This window comes from Ursus maritimus, unplaced genomic scaffold (assembly GCF_017311325.1).
Source record: "Ursus maritimus isolate PB19 unplaced genomic scaffold, ASM1731132v1 scaffold_27, whole genome shotgun sequence".
NCBI lineage: Eukaryota > Metazoa > Chordata > Mammalia > Carnivora > Ursidae > Ursus > Ursus maritimus.
The window spans coordinates 39,080,389-39,100,109 of record NW_024425230.1 but is presented as its reverse complement, the minus strand read 5'-3'; the positions used below and the strand labels follow the sequence as shown (position 1 = coordinate 39,100,109).

The window sequence follows — 19,721 nt, the reverse complement described above, 5'->3', positions numbered from 1 at the left end:
TGCTCTTCGGGAATAAATTCAAAGCTGCAATTCAAATTCCGGAGCAGCAGTCATCTGCAGCTGTGCGGCAGTGAGTGTCCTCAGTTACCTTTTCATAGGCATACTGCTCCTGAAGCATCACGGGTAGCCGCTCCAGGAAAGCTCTCATGCAGGGAGCCATGTTTAATCCCAGAACACCCTGCTGTTTCAATGCTGTCCTACAGGTGGCTAAAACGTGGTTGGCGGCAGCCCATTCTGCTGTACAATTCACGACCAAAACATCCTGATGGAAAACAAATCATGCCGCATGATAGGTTTAAGTGAAAGATAAAAGAGAGAATTCTATTACCGTTCATATCTGAAATTCCTTCCAGTTATTGCATCGAACACTTTCGCTTTTTGGACATTGTATGCTGTATCTTTAATACCTATGAATTTCAAAACATCTAAAATTTTGTCTAAGTAAAAACAAGTGAAAAAAAAATAACCATAAAATTTGTGAGCTACTTTGCATTTGCTGATTCTCCTTAAAGAGACACGTGAATTTGTTACTATTTCACAGGACTTGGAGGACAAGGTATCTAGGATATTTCAAAAGCCTGATATGACATGGGGTACCAGAGGAAGGAGGACACATCTGCAAGAGAAGCAGCACTGCTCTAACTGTGGCTCTATGATTTACCCTACACAGGCTACCACTGCCTTTGCTCTGATTCTATATTTTACTTCTAGTTAGGACTGTTCATGCAGGTTTACAGCTCAACTTAAAAATCTTTTAACTAAGGGTATAAAGAGCAAGACTGCAGCAGATAATGTCATATCAGAATTACTTCACGGCAGGGGGCTACTATTTTTTTTTTTTAACTAGAATATTACATTTCAAAGCCAACATACATTTTGTATTGAGTTAAATGTCTTTGGTCCTCCTTTTTAGAAAAAATTATCTTGAGACAGTTTAGTGCTATCTCAAAAAATCATGGCAGAAAGTAAAAATGCACTTTATACCTTCCAGTGGAAATTAAGTTGTTCAATAATTAAACATTTTCACCAAAGTCTAGGGTACAGTAGGAAGAGTACTAGATTATAAATCAGGAGGCCTGGGTTCTAGTTTTCCTTCTATCACTAAATAGTTATATTATCTTGGGCAGGTAATAATCTCTCTGGATATCAGTTTTTTCCTCTTTTACATAAAGCAGACTGCTTAGACTATAATTCTAAGGTACCTTATAGACTTACACCCTAGAATTTAATGTAATTGCAAAATTACCTTTGATCTATTTGAGCAAGCAGCTACCCCGACATCTGGAATCCATACTGTGGTCTGAATAGCTCCAGAGCCTATCACAACAGTTTGCAAGACAGAGCCATCCTAAAATGAGATATATTTATATCACTACATATCACTTAACCTTAGTCTTTTTTTTTTTTTTTTTTAAGATTTATTTATTTTGAGAGAGAGAGCACACGCACAAGGACTGGGGGTGGGGCAGAGGCACGAGCAGGGGGAGGAGAGGTAGAGAATCCCAATCAGACTCCCCCTGAATGCAGAGCCCAGCTCGGGGCTCAATCCCACAACCCCAAGATCATGACCTGAGCCAAAACGAAGTCAGATGCTTGACCCACTGAGCCACCCAGGTGCCCCAGTCCTTATTTACATTTTAAATTTATACTTCACATTCATGAAGTCATATTCTAAAATCTACACTGGCTAAATTTACCAATGTCCAATTACATAGCTACTATCCAATTTTCTGGGGTCGTTTCTAGATGACTTTGAAACTGTATCAATAAAAAAAATTAAAGGGTGGAGAATTTTGAAAAGAGTTTCTTCAGTATCTAAGATATTAGTATACAAAATATTCCTAAGAATGGTTGGGTTAAATTTTATCATACATGTTATGTGTAAACATTTCTCAAGATAAAAATAACATCTATATTCTTACCCTTAAAGACCAAATGTTCATGAGCCCACCTAGTCCACCAGACACGAGGGCCAAACCATCAGAACTAAAGGCAACAGTTCGGACAGGGGTGATGTGTCCCCGCAGCTGATAAACACACTTGGCTCCGGTCGATTTCCTATATCCATCCTGCAATTCATTTTTATTTTTAATACATATTGAAATTAAAACAAATGTATAGACTCAAGATTTACAATTCATTCTTCAAAATTTTATATTTTATAATTTAGCATAAAATTGGGGAGGAGGGAAGGACAACTCTCTCCTAAGATTTAGCGTGAAAAAATAATAAAATATTAACCTGGTTCTCCTTTGCTCCTTTGAAGCTGAGTGTCATCTTTTTTGACACAATTCCAAGTGAATTTCCTATTCTTTAAACTGGCAGAAATTACATTTCTAAGTTTTAATTATCCCTCAGAGACAGAAAAATTCTAACTTCTGCTTTTTAATGAGTGTTTTAATTTTTAAATTTAGCTTTATGTAGTTTTCATTTTTAGCCCCTAAAATTCATGAATTGCCGATGCTGATTCTCTGTTAACCAGGTACTTCTTTTTGTTGGCCGATGGCTCTGTCTGCTACATGGTGTCTATTTTCATGTTTGCTGTGCAGGTTTTAGAAGTGAGATAGGTAAGGCCTGTCCAAAGGGCTACTCTCCAGCACAAACAGCAAATCAGATTTATCTCTAGTGCTTCCACCTCCACTTCTGTGATATTTTCCTTCCATTAGTGAGCTATTTACCTCTCCCTCTTCACCCCTTTCTCCCTGCCCTCAAGCTCCCTCTTCCTTCTAGTTATGATGGAGTATAATACCAGATGTACTTATTTATCCAAAGATGACATAGGCCTATTTCTTCCAGGGGTATTTGTATCATGAGCAGAAGAGAGAGCAATGGAGGGTGCAAACTGTTAGCTCAGGGAGGCCATCTGACTGGCCACCTGGTGTTTTAAAGAATTTTAAGTCAGGTGCCAGTGTTTAATATTGGGAGATCTTTTTTTTTTTTTTTTTTTTAAAGATTTTTTTTTTATTTATTTATTCGACAGAGATAGAGACAGCCAGCGAGAGTGGGAACACAAGCAGGGGGAATGGGAGAGGAAGAAGCAGGCTCATAGTGGAGGAGCCTGATGTGGGGCTCGATCCCGGAACGCCGGGATCACGCCCTGAGCCGAAGGCAGACGCTTAACCGCTGTGCCACCCAGGCGCCCCTAATATTGGGAGATCTTACTTAAAACACTGGATTTTGGTTTCTATCAGAAAAAAATGAGACAATCTGGTAACAATAGTCTCATTTCTGGAGGTTGACAATCAACTCTGTGGCAGCCGTGTCCTTTATGGGAAGCATGCATGCTTCTAGGTTTTTTGTTTGCTTTTACCCTCTCCACACCTCTAACTCCCAGTTTCTGGATGGCCCTGTAAGCATCTATCTGAATTTGTAACCTCTGTTTAAGGTAAAGGAATTGTTCTTCCTACATGGAATTTTGGTATCAGCAGGAGGTGCTTGGATCAGACAGGGTACTCCTGTGGTGCCCCTATTTCACTGTACCGAAGGTTTAACTTAGGACTTCTCTATCTGTAGTGTCCGATATATCCAGTACCATGAACGATCACCACTCAATACTTCTTGAATATCTCACTTCAACAAGCAAACATGCTGTCCTTATAAAAAAATAAAGCTTATTCAGAAAACACACAGAGTATGACAATTCATGTTTCCCGAATGGATCATGCCCTTTTGGATACTAAGTACTGAGTATCTCAATAATCGATGGAGGATTACTTTGATAATATATACCATCTATGGTTTCAGATAAGGTCTTCAAAGGCACCAGAACATTTACCTGGCAACTGGACTCCTGGTCCCACCATCCTTCTGAACTAGTCACACTGGTCTGTGTGATATCTTGTGGAATACGCCAAACACATACTAAGCCACTCTGACAGCCACTTAAAAAAATTGATCACATAAAACCAAAACATGTCAATATGCAGAAGTAAATATATTTTCAAACAGCAATTAAGACCTGATAAAACTACTACAATACTATTTTAAAAAATATTTATAATAAGTATGCTAAATCTTTTACAAGAAATACGAATAGAATTGATATTCTAGCAACATCACACCCAGTTAAGGAGATTGCACAGCAAGTTCCACACTGGAAAATTGTTCTTTATTTGTCTGAGATCTTAGCTCTTATGGTATTACACATTATAAAAGTAACATGCGATAAACCATTTAAGACTACTAAGAAGCTATATTTAATGCAAGTAACAGTCTATATTAACATAAAAATTAAGATACACACACACACACACACACACACACACAGACACACACACAAATTACAACATACGTAGCCATCAGTAAATGCAATTTGGATCCTTTCCCTGGGAGGCTGCACCAAGCAATGCCATTTACAATAGATGGATGGCAGAGTGAATGTAGACAACGCCAGCATCCTGAAATAGGCCCCCAGAGTTTCACATTTTCTTCTTTGGCACATGTCATAAGAATATGACCTGTTGGGTCCCACTTCATACTAACAAGAGTATCCTTAAAATGGTAGGAAGAGAAAAAAAAAACATGGTAATACTTCCCTCACAAATACTTTAAACTCAGTAATTTATGACCTATACTGCCATTACTGATTTATTTTGAAATCAACATTTTATGCAAATAAGATACTGTCATATCCTCCCCAATCACTAGAGACCAACTCATCCCATAATACAGTCCATATTATATATATAACTACTGCAGCCAAAGTTCAATAAATGTTAGTTGAATAAATGAATTATGAAATTGATTCAGAAGGAATATTCATCTTTCATTAGCATTTTTAATTGTTACTTTTATTGACTTGTAACCATTAAAATATGAAAAAGAAACTTCAAAAAGAAGCATCCCTCATAACAAAATAGCGAATATTATGAGAATCTAAGACATACTGTGTTTATATGGTTGTCATCATTGTGTTCTTCTGACACTTTTTTATTTTTACCGTCCTTCATACCTTCCAACTCCTGGATTCATGCACTAATGCTACTTGCCTAGATAGCCCTGTGAACATTAGAACTGGCAACCTCTTTTTAAGGTAAAGGAATTATTCTTCATAGATGGACTTTCTAGCATTTGATGGGGTGTTCCAAGGGTGTTCCTATTTCACTGTTTTCGTTTTACTTCTTTCTTGGTTTGATGGCTTTCTTACACAGACTTTCCCATGCATATACATGGTCCAAAGACTTTTGTTAACAATAGAATATCAAATCGTAAGTGACTGATGTAAAACAGTTTAAAAAAACTAGTATCAAGCAATACTATGTAATAAAAAGCAAGAAAAAGTAACCATCTGGTAATTACCTTATGTGCATCAATTAGAACAATGCCTCCTTTTTCAAGTGGTTCCTTTGTTCCCAGTAACAACTTTCCATCAAAATATCCCACTGCAAATGGTCTATCTTCACTGAACCAAGCAATGCAAGTTACAGACACTAACATGATACAAACAAGAATTTAAAAAAGAAAAAAAGAAAATATAAGTGACTCTTTTGTCATTGTCTAACTCAAGACAGATTTTGCAACAAATACATGCTACCACAACCACCACAAGTAAGTTTCCAAATCTTTAATGCATTTATTAGACAAAAGGTAGGCTAAGAGCAGGGATTCTGTGTAACCCACTTTAAAAGTGTCATTCATTCATTTACTTATTTTTAAAGATTTCATTTTTGCGTGACAGAGAGAGAAAGGGTGGGAGAGGGAGGGAGAGACAGAGATCGCATGAGTTGGGGGAGGGGCAGAGGGAGGAGTAGACTCCCCACTGAGCGGGGAGCCTGACGCGGGACTTGATCCCAGGACCCTGGAATCATAATCTGAGCCAGACGCAACCACTTAACCAACAGAACCACCCAGGTGCCCTATTTATTTATTTGTTAATTTTATTAAAAATATTTTATTTACTTGACAGAGAGAGCATGAGCACACGTACAAGCAGGGGGAGTGACAGAGGGAGAGGCAGAAGCAAACTCTCTGCTGAGCAAGGAGCCTGATGTGGGGCTCAGTCCCAGGACCCTGGGATCATGACCTGAGTTGAAGGCAGACACTTAACTGACAGAACCACCCAGGCGCCCCTAAAAGTGTTACTTATAAGTGATAAGGACTACCCTCATTTTTAATCTTTCATTTTTTTCAGGTGATTATTGAAAAATTAAATTTCCTTGCTGATTCCAAGTCAATGTACTGGCTTCTTTCCTTTTGGACCAGAATCTACCATGAAACTGAGAAATGAGGGGTGCCTGGGTGGCGCAGTCTAAGTTAAGCGTCTGCCTTCGGCTCAGGGCGTGATCCCAGCGTTCTGGGATCGAGCCCCACATCAGTCTCCTCCAGTGGGAGCCTGCTTCTTCTTCTCCCACTCCCCCTGCTTGTGTTCCCTCTCTCGCTGGCTGTCTCTGTCAAATAAATAAATAAATAAAATCTTAAAAAAAAAGAAAAAAGAAAAAAGAAACTGAGAAATGAAATAATCCAAGTCATAGAAAGAAAACTACCCGTCCCTTCTTTTGCTTAGTATTCCCTACTCAGTGTGTTTCCATATTCTACCAAACATGTCCCATTTCTAACAATCTATATTCATATTTGCTTCTTTAAGTACATATAACCCTGGAAGGCTATAAGAGAGGTAAAAAAAAAACCAACACAACAACAGTGTTTATCTGTGGGGGTAGAATGGGGACATGGGAACTGAGTAGATGGGAAAAAGACTTTTCACTGTTTATCTTTTTAAACTTTAAAATTTTTCAACCCCATGAAGGTATTACTGATTAAAAAAAAAAAAAAAACTAAATTAAAAAAAACAAAAACAAAAACTCGTTCTATTCTGCTAATAGAATACCATGTAAGCTGGGACTGTGATCTGTGAAATGCTCCACTCCCACAAAACAACTAACTATGTAGTAAGATAGGCCTACTATGTATCCAAAGGGAACACAGTGAGAAAATAAATGAAAGTAGACTTCCTACTATCTCTTATCACACCAGAAACTTCCCTCCTCCTCCTCCCATTTCCTCAGTTTCACCTCTACCAATGATCATAATTTTTTTCTCTTGGACATTTGTAACTTTCCAGGGAGACTTGGAGCCCTACTCTAAGATACTTACACAAGGGATGAATGACTAATATAATACTATTAGACCTCATTTTGGCAGAGATGTATTATAGGTGTTGGAAGAGAAATATCTTTCAACTTAGTAACTAATTAAAATGAAATACCAACCGGACAATTTAGAAACAAAAGCCAAAAGAAATATTCATTCATTTTTAAAAGCAAGTGCCAAAAAATTAAGTTTTCTTGGTTAGGGGAATACATTCTCAATTAGACATAAGTCCAGTCATTTACCATCCTTTCGATAGCAATGCTCCAATTCTCGACGGTGCATGGTGGATACATCAACAACTTCAATCAGTCCTAGAGATCCATCCATCCGTCCCACCAATAATAATTCTGGAGACTCTCCTGACCAGGCTGTAGCTGGACCCTCCTCTGGCCAAGCCAGGGCAGATACCCAATGAGGCTGAATATCTACTAATCCTTTTCCTCCTAAAGAGGGAGAAAATGTTAATAGTTGTTACTTAATTCTCAAAAACAATAATACAAAAATAACTACTACTTGATTCTAATAGTACACTCAAGGCAGTCCCCAATTTCCTAATAGCCTAAGAATGAATATGACTATAAGGCAGGGTCCTTCATTTATATAGTACACATGATTATCAAATTCATAAGCCTTTCTGTAACTACTAATAGGACAAAAATGATAGCTTTATTAAAGAGGGAGTAAAGGAAAATATTCAGTGTAGAAATGTCAAATGCTTAAGTCCTTTCCTATAATTACTGAAAATCAAACATAAGAAATTTCCCTACAGTTAAAGCTAGCTGTTCCTTCAAATATGTGAAACAGAACAGCCATTCTTTAAATATGCAAAAATAAAAATATGGATAAGCCCAAGATTACAATGATTTTTACTTTTCAGAGACATATTATTAGAAACTGACAAGTCAGAGTTCAAACTTGTGAAATGAATAATTTAAATAGAAATATTTCAAGTGATTCAAAAGAATCACTAAAAACTCAAATCTTATTTCTGAATACTTATAGTAGTACATGACAAGAATTTTTAGTTTACAGCTACCAGATTAGTCCAAACTCCTAGAAAGAAAAGTCAGGAAATGAGCATATTCTCTGTAATGAAGTAATTAATTTTTAAAAAGATTTTATTTGAGAGAGAGAGAGAGTGTGTGTGTGTGTGCGCGTGTGCGCGCTTGAGGTGGGGGGAGGGCAGAGGGAGAAGGAGAAGCAGACACCTTGCTGAGCAGAAAGCTCGCAGTGAGGCTAGATCCCAGGACCCTGGAATCATGACCTGAGCTGAAGGCAGACGCTTAACTGACTGAGCCACCGAGGCATCCCCATCATCCTCTTTAATTTAAACCATAATATGCATAGATCTACACAGTCGATGAATAGATTATGAGCTTCAAGGTGAAAGTAAGCCACTGCTGGGACTCAGAAAGCTAAGAAGAAGGCTTAAAAAGTACCTTTGGTATTTTGCTAGCATTGGCATGACTCTTACCATTAACTTGCCAAATATTCACCATCTTTTCCAAGGCCCCAGCTAGGTATTTGCCACTGATACTCCAGGAAACAGGTGAGAAACTTGGATCACTGGGTGACCCGAGGCTTTCCTCAGCATCTCCTTCTCTAGAATGTAAGAGACATGTATGGAATTCTAATCCTCATCATCCAAAAATATACTAAACCCCAAATCTTAAAATAAAGGTTTTGTATAGACTAGAGTACATAATACAGATTCTTGGATTTTGCAAGTTTGGCTAGCAGCATTTGATATTCACATATTCGCTGGTGTTTATTATGATGTGAAAACTGTAGAATTACAAAAGAGCGATGCTTAGACTACTCATTTAATGTGCCTACTTTGTCAACAAAGACCTTCTGCTTCTGCATGGGTTGTATACCTTGTTATTATTCAGAGCACACGGACTCTGGTTTGCCTTATCTCTAGGGAAGTGCTCAGAAAAGAAATACCTAAAGCTAGCTATAACACAATAAAAGCTATATATTCTGCTACAGAAGAAATATCATTAATTTAATTCCTAAATAATCCTTAAAGAATGACAGAAAATTAGGCTACTGTTTAATAGAATTTAACATTTATAATGCTAGCACAGTAGACCTTGATTTAATTCTGAGTAAGTCTAGAAATTGACAGTTAAACATTTTATTTTCTTAATTACCATCCTGGAAATTTAAAAACACACTGGAGATATACTAAGACTATTGTATAAGAAAAAATTTTTTTAAAATGTTCGTGACAATTTGATTATGTTAACACAACCAAAATGAAGCATGTCAGGATTCTCTTATTTCAAACATTACACATGAGAGCTGATGTTAGTACTCACAATCTGTTGAACACGCAGGTTTGTTGCAGTGAATACTGCTTCTTGGTAACATTCCACACCCGGATGGTACCATCATTGCCACTTGTAGCTAAGAGTCCTTTTTTATTACACCAAACACAAGTCATTACCTAGAAAAGTTGAAAAAGTCCAACAATTTACAAAGTTTTTAATTTTAATTCCAGTATTGTTAGCATACAGTGTTATATTAGTTTCTGACGTACAACACAGTGATGCAACAATTCTGTACATTACCCAGTGCTCAGCATGATAAGTGTACTCTTAATCCCCATCACCTATTTCACTCATACCCTACCCACCTCCCCTCTGGAACCCCCTTTGTTTGTTCTCTGTAGTTAAGAGTCTGTTTTTTGGGGGCGCCTGGGTGGCTCAGTCGTTAAGCGTCTGCCTTCGGCTCAGGGCGTGATCCCGGAGTCCTGGGATCGAGCCCCACATTGGGCTCCTCAGCTGGGAGCCTGCTCCTTCCTCTCTCACTCCCCCTACTTGTGTTCTCTCTCTCACTGGCTGTCTCTCTCTCTGTCAAATAAATAAATAAAATCTTAAAAAAAAGAAAAAGTCTGTTTTTTGGCCTATCTCTTTTTTCTTCCTTTGTTCGTTTGTTTTGTTTCTTAAATTCCACATATGAGTGAAATCAAGGTATTTGTCTTTCTCTAATTTATTTTGCTTAGCATTATACTCTCTAGCTCCACCCATGTTATTGCAAATGGCAAGATTTCATTCTGAAAAAGTCCAACAATTTTTAAGCAATTTTGATTCAAATGATGGTCATTCTTTATCAAAATTTTTTAAAAAATCTACAAGGAAATTGTAAAAGAAAAACATTCATGTTATAATATACATGGTCTCACTCTTTTCTAATTGGCTTGCAAACATACATCTATTTGGATGGCTTTAAGGTACTATGCCCAAACTCAGTTGAGTTACTGGAAATAGTATTAGAATCTTTATTAAACATGTTTATTTAATTCAATAAAGTATAAATATTTCAACATATTTATATGTTCTACAAAATAAACAGTACAGACTAAGAAGTGACTTTTACACATTGGTAAATCATGGAGATGGGTCTTCATTACCTAAACTGCCCTTGTCCATGCTCTGGAATCCAGTGAGTTAGATTAAAATAGGGAGGACAATTTCTTTTCCTTTTGCATGGGGAGCCCTCACCTTTGGTTTTCTTCTCATCCCCCATCGGATTTTTTTATTTGTATACTATTATGTCAACCCAACATATAGAGAAAGCAGAACGGGTAACTACTAGACAAATGTTGATAATTTTGTGTGTGAGAGGGAGAGAGAGAGAGAGAGAGAGAGAGAGAGAGAGAGAGAGAGAGAGAGGCTAAGATCTGAACTTTGAGCTGTTTGAGAAGGAAAGAAACTATTTTATCTCACATAGGTGATTAACACACATAGGGCTCAAAATACATACTCTGTTCTGATGAGCCTCCAACTTGATGAAGGAGCATTTTCTGAGATCTCCTCCCATGTCAGCGAGTGTTTGGGGAGTAGTTTGGTTGTCGCGGTCATGTGCAGCAAGAGTGCGCACAAGCTGTTGAGCAGCCCATTGCCTATGCTGTGAGGACAGCCTGGAGGAGAGGCAGCAGGCTGCCAGGGCATTTGCCAGCTCCAGAGGGCCTACAGCAGAAGGATCATAGGAAGGATGGGCATACAATTGGGCAGTTAAACCTGCTTAAACAAAACAACGAAATGATGCCCAGGTTAAGAGTTGGTGGTAGTAAACAAAAAAAATGGGTTAACCCATATCTTTTAAGAATTAGCATTTTTGCAAGCAATCATTTCACTAAGATATGCATACAAGGTATAAAGCATTTATTTCATATCACGTTCTATAATAAATCTGACTCACTGCAAATACACATTTATATACATCCATCAGTAGTCTTTGCTCTAAGGCCGCACAGACTGAGAACACAGCAGAAATGATTTTAAGGCCAGGGCAGAGGCAGCATGCCCTAAAAAGTAAAAGTTTGGCTTCTGCTGCTCAAAAGTGATCATAACAACCAGTCAAGGGGCTGTGCTGACAGATCCAAAAGCCCATCTATCTTGGCCAAATGGTCCTGATGAAGAGAAGGGTAGACAATAGTGATTAAAGAATCCCTTCAAACTGTTATCATCTTATGACAAAAAGAAAAAGAGCACTACCTTTATCTAGGTTTTATTAAGAAAACCCAACGAGAATTATTATCTATTGGTGACTCAAACCATAATCTAACAGAATAATCTAATCAAACCAAGTTAAATTTCGTACACTTTCTAATATTTGTTTCCATGCACAATGAAAAAAGGATCCATGCACTTCTTTTACGATATGAACTTAAGAAGTATACATGATGCAATGTAATTCATCACTTACAACAACTCTAAAACATGTTTTAAAAAGCATGAATCAAATTGGTTATAAGACTATATATTTAAATGGCAAATGGTATGAAGCTTACCTTTTTTTTCAACTTCTGACTTATCATAGTTAGGTCTCAGTTTGGCCCCCTTGTCTGCTAGTAATGCTACAAGGGCCTGAGTTACAACAAAGTTTGGGGAGGTTACAAGCTTATTCTCTTCAGCAATTCCTCGGAGAAAGCTGGGTAGAAACTTGCGCTGAATTGGATCATCGACCGTGGTTAGATTTACACCTGTTGCAGCAGAAATCAAGTTCTGAAGAAGCAATTGGAACAAACAGATTTAATTTTTACACATAATTTCGGAACAAAATGATTTCACCTCAAAAGGCTCTTTAAGAATTGGTCAGAAATAAGCAACGCAACAAGACAAGCACTGAAAACCAGCTCACCTGTGTACACAACTGCACCAGGAGTTTTGCAGCACTAGGAGTGTTTGATGCCAGACAGCCCACCGCTGTGCTCAGATAAGCCAGGCAAGAGATGGGCTTACTGGCCTTGCTGTGCCCGCCGCGCGAGCGTTCTGAGGGGCTGGCCATGGCAGAAGGGCTGGTGGAGAGGCCGGCTCTCCCTGCTGCAGCCAAGCACATTAATCGAACGAGGGTTCGGATATCCGTAAGCCCCAGAGATTCAAGACCAGCCGCCAAGCTACAACTGGAACCACTGCCAGGAAAGAAACAGACTTCAGATGGATAAAGAAAACAGATTTCCGAAGGGACCATTTGGAGCCCTGCGTATCATATCAAAGTACCAACAACCAAAATAAAAGGTAAGCTGCAGTATCACTAGTCATATATATCCTAAGAAAAGTCAAAAAATGTAAGCTGGAAACTGTTATTGAAACTTTAGACATTTTTTTTATTTTAACTGAATATACTTGAAGCATAACTGAATTACCAAAGCATAATATATGGGAAAGCTCAAATTATGAATTTTCACAAACTGCACAATCCCATGTAATCCTTCCCAGATCAAGAAACAGAACATTACCACTACGGAGACCTGCTTGAGCTCTTCTCAGTCACCAGGCCCTCAAAAGTAACCGATTTCACTGACTTTTAAAGTCATAACCAGTTTTGCCTGTTTTGAACTTTCTATAAATAAGATAATAAAGTCAGTATTCTTTTGTGTCTGGCTTCTTTTGTTCAACATCATGCTTTAGGACTCATCCATGTTGTTGCTTTATAGCAGCAGGTACCCATTTTCATTGATATATTAGTAAAATCTACCACAAATAATTTATCCATACTGATGACAATTAGGTGGTTTCCAGCATGGGGCTACTATGAACAGAACTGCATGAATGTTCTTGCTTATGTCTTCGGGTGCACATAATGTAAGCGTTTCTGTTGAATCTATACCCAGAAGTAGCTTCCAAGGTCACAGAGTATGTGAATATACAACTTTGGTTGGTACTATTGAAGAGTTTTTCAAAGTAGCTGGACCAATTTATTTTCTCCCTGGCTGTGTATGAGAGTTCTAGGTGTTCCACATCCTCCTGCTCATGTTTTCCCCCTCATCTTTTAAATTTTAGCCATTCTGGTGGGTGTGTATTAATATCTCATTGAGTTTTCATTTTCACTTCTCTGAATACTTTGGGTTTGAACACCTCATTTTCCATGTTCATTGGCCATTTGGAGATCCTCTCATATTATTTTGCATTTTCCCCATTTTTCTTTTGGGTTGTCTCTTTTTCTTATGGATTAATAGGAATTCTTTACGTATTCTGTTCGTTATATACAAAGTTAATTCTTTTCCCATTCAGTTGCTTGTTTACTTTCTTTTTAGCTCCTTAATGACTTTTGCTGAACAGAAGTTCTTTTTTAATGTAGTCCAATTTATCCATTTTTTTCTTTATGATGAATGCTTTTTGTGACTCGCTTAAGAAATCTCTGCCTATCCCAAGATCAAGAATAAATTCTTCCTACCTTATAGAAACATTATTGATTTATCTTTCACTTTCACCATTTAGGTCTAAGGGCCACTTGGAAATATGCGTTTCATTTAGTGTGAGGTTAGGGCCAAAACTCACTTCTTCCGATGTGAATAAACCATCTGACTTAGCCCACGTTACTAAAAAGACATCAATTCCTCACTGTTCTGCAGTATAAACACAGTCATAAATCAAACCATAAATCATGTGTTTCTCTATATATGTGGGTTTCTAAATTCTCTTCTCCTCCACTGTACAAACTACCTGTTCTTGAATTAATACCAGAGTCTCCTCTAAATTTTATTTTGAGTTTTTATTTCAGGGTCCTTCTGTCTTCACTGATTTACTGTTATATACCTCTGCTTAACCGTTTCTTAAATGGATGTCTTTTAGGTACTCTCGGCTCTCTTCCTTTTTTAATATAACACTCCACAATGTGAACATGGCAGGAGTCTCCATGATGGAATCTGCAGGTTGAAGTAGCTACACAGTTGGTCAATTTTGCAGAAAAATTCATGCAACCTTTTATTTTTTATCTTAGACCAAATGGATTGATAACCTTAGTTTCCCATTTCAGATAACAAAATAAAAAATGTTTGCAGTTTACTCAGCTATTAGTGTTATTTTCTAGCAAAAAGAGCTAAGTATTTACTGACTGACTGAATAAAAATGATAACTGCGTCTAACTTCTTTCAGTCGATATTCGACTCAGATATTCGAGGCTCTAAAAATTCTATCTCATCCTCCCAAACAATATCAGCCTCCTGTCTGATACATGCTAGAAAGTAACAGCATCATTTGACACAAAATAACACTCACCTGACTGAGAGAAGAGACAGAGCTCTCATTACCATGGTTCTTGCCAGAAGAACCTGAGCAGCGGCAGTCACTCTCCTTAAAGCCACCACCCGGTCATGAGGGTTTGCTAAAGCAGCTGCCTGCTCACCTAGTGTTATTCTTCCAGAGGAACTCTTTTCTACAGAGCCATGGCAACCTGAAAAACATATCCGGACTACTGAAAAGTTTTCCCGTTCTATCTATGTTCTGGGCTGCAAGGAAACACAGCAAACCAATGTGATTTGTTCATCTGGACTTTGTTACACAGAAAATTCCTTGCGAGAAATACATATTTCTGAGGCAATCATTTATTATATGGGTTTCTTAAAATGTTTTGGTTTCATTTATTTTGCTCATGTATCATTTCTACTGATACTAACAAATACAGGAAAGATACAGTTTTTAAAATATGCTTTGAGTACAAGAGAAAGGGTTGAGTCACCAATACTAATTCTTTATTTTGTATTCCCAATAGCAAAAGTTACCCATATCCTCTCATGCATATGAAAAAAAAGCAAACAAAACTGCCAAATTGTTTTTATAGTCAGTTCCAGGATTCCCTTATCACAATGTCAAAAAAAAAATCATACTCATATTTTATAAATTTTCTTTTTATCACTTCAATTATTTCATAAAAACAAAAAATAAAAATACTACATTATACCTCTAAAATGTTAAAACAACTGGCTAAAGACACTTGATGGGGTGGAATAATGTTGTATTATTTTTTACCACCTAACCTAAGAAACAAATTAATATAGACTATAAAATCCATGCCAATTAGCATGTCAGTTTACCTATTTGCATCAAAGTCTCTTCCATACTGTTGGTAGCTGTTACCATTGCTACCGATGCTCCCAAGGGATCACTGTCGGGGAACTGAACTGGTTCTGGTACAATGCGTCGGTCGTTTAAACCAAGTGGTCCAGCAAGTAATTCAAATTCTTCTTCACCCGTTAGCTTTTCATCTTCATCAACATCCAACATGTCCCAGTCTTCTGGAATTTAAATAAATAAATGTATAGCATGTGAATATAAACATGACATAACTCTACTGGCAATGGCTACTGTGAGATAGGTCTAAAATGCAGATGGATGGAAAGCCCAGTGCCTACAAAATGAACTCTGGTGCCATCTCCTGGTGACCCAACCAAACTGCACTTCTGAGGCAGAGTCTAAGGGAAAGGGAGTCAGAGCAGTCAAACCCACTTAAAGCAATCGCAAATGTTACAGCTGGTAATGGAGGTTTCAACTAATAAAAGCTATTGGCATGGGGCCAACAAAGAATTCTTAACCCTGTCCATAATCATTAATCAGTTATTTCAAGTAAATAAATGCTCCAGATAAATTCATGCTGTCTTCAATTTTTTATTTTTTACTTTTCTCAATTAGGATGGAAATGCAAAATGTACTACATACTTTCCCTACTTTGAAAAAAAATATGCCACACAGCAATTAACATTCTGTGGTCAAGCTAGTAGTTGAATTCGGGTCCTTTTCTTTGGTTTTTAGACTTAGGGCTGTTGCTTACAAACTACCTTGAGCTTTTTAGAGAAAGTTTTAAGTTAACATGTACCTAAATACAAACACATACACATAAAGGTAAATTTTAGTAACAGATGTTAAGCAGAAGGTATATACAAAAATACACGTAAAATAAAGAAGCTCTCAAAACAACTACCTTCATACACACTGTCCTGCTTGCCAATTAGATCTGGAGCTTGTCCCTTGTACCTGCACCAAACATGAAGAACAGTGTATTTTTATACAAAACAGTTAGTACTCAAAAATGCAAATTAAGGCATTAGAACATTTTAAAAGGTCATTAATAAAGCAACACAAAATAACAGTGTTTCATGTTATGCGCTAATAAAAACTACTGGTATGTAGGTACATACAGGCTCACAAAAATCCATGACTATTTTACCAAATTACTGGGGAGATTTCTGGGTCACCTACAACTCTTAAATGAAAACCTATTCCAGAACACCATAAAGATTTTAGTAGTTGACAATGAGGACAAAAACCCAACTCACTACAGATTAACTGCTATTCAAGGATATAAAGAAGTAATGTTCTCATGGAAGCTCATTTAATCTAAACTCTATTTTTTTCATCAATAAAAAGATCTTAATTAAGAGGTCAAAAACAGGGTAAAAAACACCAATGAGAAAAAAACCTAAAGGTTAAGGCAAGGGTCCTGCCCAGAACTTGCCAACAAGTCAAAGGTTAACAGGATCAAAGTCTAGTGAAGAATCTGCTGCCATGCCACTGTTCCTAGGCTACAGGCTCCCGGCTCTGGCAAGACACGAATTCCTCAACCTTCTCCACCCTTCCTGCCCCCAATTCAGCAATCACGGGACTTAGGGAAAGGTTAAGTGTAACTCCTCACATTAAAAAGCTGTAATTTGCATGTCTTGAGAGATACTTTATACTCCTCTTTCAGAGGGTTTGGATATCTATACAATTTCAAGGTACCTTTCAGAACTTGTCGTCTTGGACTTGGTCTTCAGGGCTAAGTACTTTTCCCTACAGCTGCCACAGAGCAGGTAGTATGGATTTCCACTTCCACATTCACCACCAAACCAGCCATCCACATAGGAGCCGTTGCTGCGGTAGCCCTGGCGGTTTGCACTGCGCCCACAGCCAGGGTGATTTCTCTTCATGTGCTGATTGAAACTGACGACGCTGCATTCACACAGTTCACACACCACCACTTCTTCCCTGTCTTCAGACTCACAAACATGCTGCACAAAATTTCATATCAAATTATTAGTCAATTTAACATAAAATTAAGAACAGGAAAATAGATATTTATATATTAATGACTTTGTTTACATATGCTGGAGTATTTGCAGGATGTTCATTAATGTTACATAACAAATTTCTTTCAAGTCAGAATTTAGATCCCACGATCTGAAGGTGTTCTTTGCCCTTTCTCAATCTAATAAGTTATAATAAAGGTAACTCACTATCCTACTGAGAGGAGTTAATAAAAACGACAATTAGCCCTATCTCAAATGATTTTTTTAAAAAATCCTTAATAAAGCTACTTTTCATCTGGCCATAATATGCATATCTCTTATCTGAATTTCTAAAAAGTCATTTGAATTCATTTATCTCATTAACTTAACATAGATGTTCTTTTCTGTAGAACTTAGACCTGTGAAGTCTTCAGCCTCCCTGCTACAAAAGCATAATGCTAAACAATGAAAACATACAAACCCACCATGTACCCTGGCCCTGGATGGAGGCAGTTACAAGACCTAGGCGGCACTGGTTGTTAGAATGAGGCATTACAGTGATTAAATGGAACCTATGAAGGAGAAGAGCATGCATTCAGATAGCAAAGTGAGCACAGCAGCCATGTTCTATACCCAGCAGAGCTGACTAGGACCTGACACCTGTTTTGTAATCTATCTTTGACATTATAATCAAATATTACCATAATATGGCTCTGTTCATCTAGTCAGGGGAGAGAAGCAATAAAATCGCACAGAGAAAGCAAGAGAGACTTTTTCTTATTAGTTTGTAGGTATCAAAGTAACATCAAGCATCAGAGCCCCAAACTTTAGGATGAGATGTAAGACTTTTCAGAGCGTAACAACTCTAGGCAAGGCTGTTGTTAGTAAGCTGTATGAACAGGAGGGCAGGAAAATAAGTCAGAGCAGCCCCCGCTGCAATCACACACACCCAGGTAGGCCAATCCAGTACCTCTGGGATCCACATTCCCAGAATATCATTGTCACTGGTCAGGTCTTGTCCAAACATAGCTTCCATCGCTTCATCATCAAGATCAATTTCCAACTCCTCATCTAAATTAAAGTCATACAGCGCCCCTGGGTCTTGCTGCAAAGATATTCCTTCTCTCCGACTCTGATTCCTGTGGGCCTGCACAGAGCGGTATAACCCCGCTCAGAACAAAACAAAAAAGGCATTTTATTTGCATGTATAAAATAATTCTGAATATTTCGCCAGTTCTTAACTGCCATACATGCAGGTAAGTGCCCAGCGTGGCTGATTTACTGGATTCCAGACCATTAAACATAAAATTTTACCTATCACGTGTGTTTCCTCTTCTGTAAAATGGGGTAATAAGCACTCATAACTCACAGGGCTATTAGTAAGTTTAAATAAAATGATCCATGTAAAATACTTCATAATGTAATATAGAAAAACACTCAATAAATATGGGCTGTTATTATTCTTTTAGGCTTATTTTTTTAAAAATCAGTCCCTTTCACTATGTATTAACTACACATCCTATATTTTCTAGCTCCGTCTCAACTTCTCTGTTACCATAAATTACTGAAAAATTATTTATGTTTTAATAGTTCAAAGATCAAATGCTATTTTATCAAATCACATATTCTAGTTTTTAGTTTGGAAAATATGTTCCCCTGCAAATTACACTTCACACGTCTAGAGCATAATCCTGGAAGTATTTTACTAAAGTAACAATGGTATTTATTTTTGCGTATCTAGGGCCTTACCTAGTAACTTAGTCCTAAAGCCCAGATTACATGAGAAAAGCCAGTGCCTACTTCGGCACAGTGCTCTGTTTAGCTCCTTCTCACTATTAAATATGTTAAATTTTAAACATGCATCTTCACTTCTTAAAGTATAAATTGCTCGACAGCAGAGAGCACATTTACGAAAAATCTCAGTATCTACAAGTAACCAGTGTAAAATTTTGTCCCCAGAGGAAGCTTAAAAATAAATCTGTGAGGGGCGCCTGGGTGGCACAGCGGTTAAGCATCTGCCTTCGGCTCAGGGCGTGATCCCGGCGTTATGGGATCGAGCCCCACATCAGGCTCTTCTGCTATGAGCCTGCTTCTTCCTCTCCCACTCCCCCTGCTTGCGTTCCCTCTCTCGCTGGCTGTCTCTATCTCTGTCGAATAAATAAATAAAATCTTTATAAATAAATAAATAAATAAATAAATAAATCTGTGAATGTATACTGTGACTTCAATGCAAAACTATGTAAATAGATAGCAAAATGCAAATAGCTGCTCTGTTAATGTAGAGGAACTGAGCACTTAGTATCATTAGTTTACATCTTCTTTAATGTTGCTTTCACACTGACTTTAAAATATAAATAAC

General features: G+C 37.6%; 1 protein-coding gene across 1 annotated transcript in view; it reads right to left on the bottom strand.

Moving 5' to 3' along the window:
- HERC1 (HECT and RLD domain containing E3 ubiquitin protein ligase family member 1) overlaps positions 1-19,721 on the bottom strand; it is a 166,055-nt gene that overhangs the window by 24,810 nt on the left and 121,524 nt on the right. The window contains exons 44-60 of the mRNA XM_040643136.1: positions 18,312-18,532; positions 17,097-17,365; positions 16,300-16,352; positions 15,416-15,616; positions 14,601-14,775; positions 12,241-12,511; positions 11,891-12,104; positions 10,861-11,066; positions 9,414-9,541; positions 8,564-8,691; positions 7,332-7,532; positions 5,299-5,429; positions 4,292-4,491; positions 3,776-3,881; positions 1,923-2,069; positions 1,247-1,348; positions 89-262 (exon numbers count right to left, since the gene is read on the bottom strand). Of these exons, the coding sequence (XP_040499070.1) occupies positions 89-262; positions 1,247-1,348; positions 1,923-2,069; positions 3,776-3,881; positions 4,292-4,491; positions 5,299-5,429; positions 7,332-7,532; positions 8,564-8,691; positions 9,414-9,541; positions 10,861-11,066; positions 11,891-12,104; positions 12,241-12,511; positions 14,601-14,775; positions 15,416-15,616; positions 16,300-16,352; positions 17,097-17,365; positions 18,312-18,532 (2,927 nt within the window). The remainder of the gene's footprint in view (positions 1-88; positions 263-1,246; positions 1,349-1,922; positions 2,070-3,775; positions 3,882-4,291; positions 4,492-5,298; positions 5,430-7,331; positions 7,533-8,563; positions 8,692-9,413; positions 9,542-10,860; positions 11,067-11,890; positions 12,105-12,240; positions 12,512-14,600; positions 14,776-15,415; positions 15,617-16,299; positions 16,353-17,096; positions 17,366-18,311; positions 18,533-19,721) is intronic.